The sequence below is a fragment of the Delphinus delphis genome, chromosome 20 (genome assembly GCF_949987515.2).
Source record: "Delphinus delphis chromosome 20, mDelDel1.2, whole genome shotgun sequence".
NCBI lineage: Eukaryota > Metazoa > Chordata > Mammalia > Artiodactyla > Delphinidae > Delphinus > Delphinus delphis.
The window spans coordinates 52289649-52295648 of record NC_082702.1 but is presented as its reverse complement, the minus strand read 5'-3'; the positions used below and the strand labels follow the sequence as shown (position 1 = coordinate 52295648).

Sequence of the window (6000 nt, the reverse complement as noted above, 5' to 3'; positions counted from 1 at the left end):
TAGGGCTCTGGCACGCCCCGCCACCCTGGTTCTCAGCATCAGGCAAGACAGGACTCAATCCTGGATTCCAGCCCCTCCATGCCCTCCTGCAGTGGGGGACGCCCACACCAGTCTGCTGTCCCACTGGGTGTACAATGAGGCACCTGGCGGACTATGAACCGTCTAGCTCTGCCCCTCTGTTTTACTGCCTTAGAAGATCTTCAGAGGAAAGAAGCCATGTAAAATTAAAATAAGGTCTGAAAAGGCTTTAAAGTTTTATTATTTTATACTATGCCCTGCCTTGCATGGAATGACCACAAAGTACACGCCTTTTGGGCCACGTAGTCTACTAACAGCACAGGGTTGAGAAAGCTAGAACTCACGATGTGGTCCACGGGGAAGAAAGGAGGGAGGGAAGGGAAAGAAAGCTGGGAAGGGAGGAGCAAAGATAAATATTTCTGTGTCTCTTCTCCGGTGGGTCAGTGGCTGCCCATTCTAGGAGCAATGATTATGTGCCTTAATACAATTGCTGATTCATGGTCACGGTCTTTATACTAAAGGAAAGGGGCTTTTAGAAGTACTAGAGCTAATCAGTAAATATTTGATCAACTTTCCAACAAGGTTCTAATGGCCAAAATGAAATGAAAGAAAAGATACTAATAAAAGCTCTATTTCCGTAACTTTGTCTCAAAGCAACCACGGAAAGAATAAGTGCAAAATAAAATGAAGGGCCCCCCCACCCAGGGAGGGACCACCCTTGAGTCTGGTGGAGCCATTCTCCAGGGCCCAGGCCCCCACCCTGTCAGGTCCTTGGGGCCACACGGCGCTCAGCAGCCCTGTCCCGCTCCTCCCGGGAAGGGGCCTTCTTCCCTGCATCCCAGTCGGCACCTGGGATGAACAGCCCGTGGAGATCCAGGTGCATCTCTACATCAACGGAGGCACGAGCCAATTCTGTAAACGTCTTGGCATCCAGAACCAGCAGAAAAGGCAGCTTCTGGGGATCGGTAGAGACAATGGCTGATAAGATAATCCCTTTGGGGAAACAAAAAGAGACACTTTGTAAAAGCGCAGCCTTGAACCTGGTCCAGCTGGGGGGATAGTTTCTCAGCTCTATCTCCCTGTCCTTTGAATGTAAGTTATCTAATCAAAGCAGAAGGGAAGTGAATTTGGTATTCTGTGGGAGCAGAAGGGAAAGGCCAGGGAAATTGGAAGGCTTGGCTGAACCAGTCCCCTCACCTTTCTGAGCCTCAGTCTCTGCATCTGTAGAGTGGGGATAATCCTCCCCACCCTCAGAGGGTTGCTGAGAGGCTCTTGCACGGTCAGTTATGAAAGCACTTTGTAAATCATTACACGCACTGAAGAATGGCTATTTTCCTACTATTTAGAAACTCCAGTTACAGAGAATCAGCTTTGACGCTGCACTTAGGCTAATATCCGTCACTCGGCTAAACCCGGACCAGTTGCACTCAAATGGCATTTGAATGAGTCCAGTTCATCTCATGCATGTGCAGCCTTCCCCTCTGTAAAATGGGAATATTCTAAACACCCACTCTCAAGGGACAGAGGGCTAAATGAAATAGTGCACATAAACTTCCAGCAAAACTTCATGATTCTTCCCAAGGCCTCCCGGCTTTCAGAGTGGCTGAGGGCAGCTGACATCAGATCAGCTTGAATTCGACTCTCCTCTGTATGCACTGGGCGTGTGACAGACCGTGGGTAAGACCTCACTCTCTGAGCCTCTCCTTTGGTGGAATGAAGACCAGGTTGCTCCCTGCCCACAAGAGATTGTGCAGGACGCACTTGCCCAGCCCAGGGGGAGGCCAGCCTCAGCAGGAGGTGGCACCAACCATCCCCCACCTTGGAGGTGACAGTGACACGGGGTCCCTTACCTGGCGTGCCGTGCAGTGCAGGTCGATAGGAAGACCCAGGTAGAAAACCACTCCCTTCTCACCTGAGGGAAGCAGCTGGCAGGCTCAGCAGGGGGCAGCCTGCCCTTCCCCATAGGCGTGGGCAGCCCCACCCAGGCTTGTAGTACCCTCCTTAGCATCCCTAGGGGGTGGGCAGGGCATTTCTGGGGCAAAGGCAGAATCAAAGAGGGAAAGGACCATTTGGTCAGGTAGAAACCTGGACAAGAGACGAGGGCCACAAGCATTTCTAGGTGCTCCACGGAAAACTTACATGCTTAGAGGAGTCACAAATTCAGACCCAGCCATTGCAATGGATTTTAAAACCAAGATTCTATACTCTGGGCAAAGGTAGGGCAGCTCCGTGGAAAGGAAGTGGGCTTTTGTGTCGCAAACAATTTAATCACCCCGGAAGGGAGGTCTGACCTTCTGCTCCTGGGAGATGACCTCTAAGCCTTTGGACTGATGGTCTGATGAGAGTGCCTTTGTTTACCTGGGGCCACTGCATATAACCCATCCTAGCAAAGTGATTTAGGGGGAGGCCTGGGCCACAGGTGTCAGCTCAACCTCCAGAGGGGCCGAAGCCTGGAGGTCACCATGTCCGCATGACCACGCCCCACACGGGCTCCGACACAGGGCTTGGAGAGCTTCCCTGGTTGGCCATGCTCCGTGGACGTCGCTGGGGAAGTTGGTGTGGTCCTACCCCCCACAGGAAAGGACCAGCGGAAACCCCAAGCACAGGACTCTCCTGGATCCCGCCCCACTCGCCTTTTCTCTTTCAATCTGCACCCTTTCGCCGAGATAAACCATAACCATGAGTACAACAGATTTCGGTGTGTTCTGTGAGCTCTTCTCTTGAAACTGAGGGTGGTCTTGGGGATCCCCAAACTTGCAGCTGGTGTCAGAAGTGGGGGTGGGCTGGGGGACTCCCTCATCCCACAGCTTTGGACTCAGACACACCTGGGCTTCAAAGCATGACTCCACCAGCTGTGTGATGGGGGGTGGTCACTGCCCCCAAACGATGTCTCTGTTTGAGGGGTGATCACAGGTACAGTGCAGCAAGCGGGCTGCCCTTCCTGGAGCCTTACCGTGATCCTCGTCCTCGGCACCTGGTGTGGGCACGAACACTGGCTCCGCCGGCCAGCAGTGCACCTCTCCCCACTTCAAGGATGACTTCGTGAGAATGTCGTATTTTATTATCTGCGCATCCAAAGGGGAGAAACATGGGGATGAGTGGTTGGAGAGCATGCTTATTCCCTGCGAACCGGAAGGCATCAAGGCCCCAGAGAGAGGGGAGTGGACTCTGGTGAACGTAGACCCCAAACGGCATCTGCCTCTGGTCAGTGTAACAGCAGAAAGAAAAGCCGCTTGCTTCCTCCTCTGACTTGAAGCAAAGGTCCTCCTGCCACTGCAGAGCTGACAGTACACACTGAATTCTTTCAGAAATAAAACCCCTGGATTTATCTGGTACTTGGCACTATATTGCTTTTTTTTTTTTTTTTTTTTTTTTTGTGGTACGCAGGTCTGTCACTGCTGTGGCCCCTCTCGCCACGGAGCACAGGCTCCGGACGCGCAGGCTCAGAGGCCATGGCTCACGGGCCCAGCCGCTCCGCGGCATGTGGGATCTTCCCGGAGCGGGACACGAACCCGTGTCCCCTGCATCAGCAAGCAGACTGCCAACCACTGCGCCATCAGGGACGCCCATATATTGCAATTTTTATACACATTAGATAAACTATTCAATGCAAACCTTTAAAGTATAATATGATTCCTTTGTTGTTTTAAAAGTGCGAGTCCCTGGCCTTCTCTCAATCTCTAATAGGCCTCTTTCCCCTGAGGGTGTGGGATTAGAGGGGAGTGACTCGGGGTGTGCGTATGTGTGTGGGGGAACCTTAATTTTTTGCTTTGTACATTTCTGCACTGCTTGCATTAAAAAAATTTTTTTTCCATTTTATTACTAAAAACTGAAGCTACTAAGGAAAACTGATGTCTGTACAGCACTCAGCATGGTCCCTGGGAAACAGCAAGTGTTCAAACAAATAGCAGTTTAAAAAACAAAATATGAATCGCTATGCTGTACACCTGAAACTAACACGATATTGTAAATCAACTATACTTCAATTTAAAAATAAGTTAAAAGGGACTTTCCAGGTGGCGCAGTGGATAGGACTCTGCACCCCCAAGGCAGAGGGCCTGGGTTCGATCCCTGGTCAGGGAACTAGATCCCACATGCATGCTGCAACTAAGAGTTCGCATGCCACAACTAAGAAGCCTGTGAGATGCAACTAAGGAGCCCACCTGCCGCAACTAAGACCCAGTGCAACCAAATAAATAAATAATTAATTTAAAAAAATAAGTTAATAAAAAAAAACGTAAATTGTCCTAGTTTCAGCTCTACCCTCTCTGCTTGAGACAGTGAGTTCCTTGAGGGCAGGAACTGGGATCTTCCTGTTCACTTCCTTTTCCTCGGTGCCTACCACATTGTAGCACATAGCTGGTGCTCAATAAACATGCATCCAAAAAAGAAATCAATGGATAAACTCCAGACACCACATCCTTCTTGAGCGACAGCCCATAAGGTGCAGTTCCCTCCCCTGGATGGTCCATCGTTGCTTCCAGTGTATTTTGTCCCAAGCTGACGTCACTTTCTGACTTACCCCCACCCCAAGGGGACCTCGGTTCTGACCTCCCTGAGAACCTGGGAACTCAGCTTTGCAGACAGACACGATGGTTATAGGCTGCCATCTCCCAAGGACTAGTACCTTGGTTGGGATGGGGCTCCACTGGACTTCAGCAGCAAAGACATAACGGTATCACTTCCCGTTGTGAGCGTAATTGATCCGAGGCAGCTCTAAGCCTAGAGAGAAATGGCACAGTTGACAAAGCCCCCTTCACCGAGAGCTGGGACCACGGGTCTTTTGTGGTATCCAGGCTGGGCATCCTTTTCACAAAAACGGTTCCCAAGCCAGGATCCCTGAACTTGATTCCGGCCCTAGATTGGATCAAGGGTGATCACAGGGCAGGAGGAAGGAACTTCTGATAACTACCCCAGCTCCATTAGAAGCTCCATTAAGAGCAAGGTAAGATAGACCTGGGTTTCTAAGCGTATAAACATCTTTAATTATCCAAGATAAAAATCAAAGAAAATTGCATGATTAAAATCAGAGGCTACTGCAATTTTTTAAAACTCTTTTTAAAAAAAGTGTGTGCGTGCACATGTGTGGGTGTGAATAGAAACTTCTGAAACTGTGGAAGGAGCATCAGTGGGGAATATTTAAATAAATCTGGTGAAATCATATAATAACATTACACAAAAGTAACATTTACAAAGAATTTTAATAACATGGGGAAATGTCCACATCATAAGATTAAATGTAAAAGGCTGCTTATGGGATTATCTCCACTGTGTTATAAATGAAGAGAAAAAGTTTGGAAGCATTGCTGGGGTGATAACTTCCTCATGGTGGTTTATAGTTTGTACTGTCCATTCTAAGTTTTTCATTGTGTGAAATTTTCATTATACCTATTACTTTTGTAATCCAAAAAGCCTTAAAAATGTGTCCATGTCCATGCATATATATTTATATATGCTTGTGTCAAATTGAATTTCTAAGTCTGAATATTGAAATGAAAGTCCATCTTATGAAATACTGCAGCGAGTTGGAGCCAACTGCTGGTGAAAATATAATGTCCAAGAAAAGAAGAAGCAGAGATGGAAACATCTGCCACATAAAAGCCTCCTGAAGAGGACCCAGGGCCTAACTGGTTATCGGGCTCAGTGGGGAGGGAAGTGGGGTGCAGCAGTAAGAAGGGAAGATGTCTGATCCCACAGTCGGGTAATCACGAAATTCCCAAGGTCAAGATGAACGTGAGGACGAGGGACCACCCACACACTCAACTCAGAAAAAAGATGCCCACTGTCGGTCCCAGAGTCGGTCTGAAACTCCCTGTGATGCTCTTGGGTCCCTCGAACCTGGTCTGGAGCCCCCCTGTCCTCCACTCTGTAAATGACCAGCTATACGCCCATGGTTAAGTAAAATGTGATTCATGCCTGTGAATTCTGTCCGGCTATTAAAGCCACGCTCTTGAAGAATCTTGGGGATGTGGGGAAATTCCC

The 6000-nt window shown here is 48.9% G+C and overlaps 1 protein-coding gene across 1 annotated transcript in view; it reads right to left on the bottom strand.

The window, feature by feature from the left end:
- Positions 1-244: 244 nt before the first annotated feature.
- Positions 245-6000, bottom strand: part of BCO1 (beta-carotene oxygenase 1) — a 37304-nt gene continuing 31548 nt past the window's right edge. The window contains 3 exon segments of the mRNA XM_059999637.1: positions 245-1011; positions 2972-3083; positions 4646-4740. Of these exon segments, the coding sequence (XP_059855620.1) occupies positions 782-1011; positions 2972-3083; positions 4646-4740 (437 nt within the window). The 3' untranslated portion in view covers positions 245-781.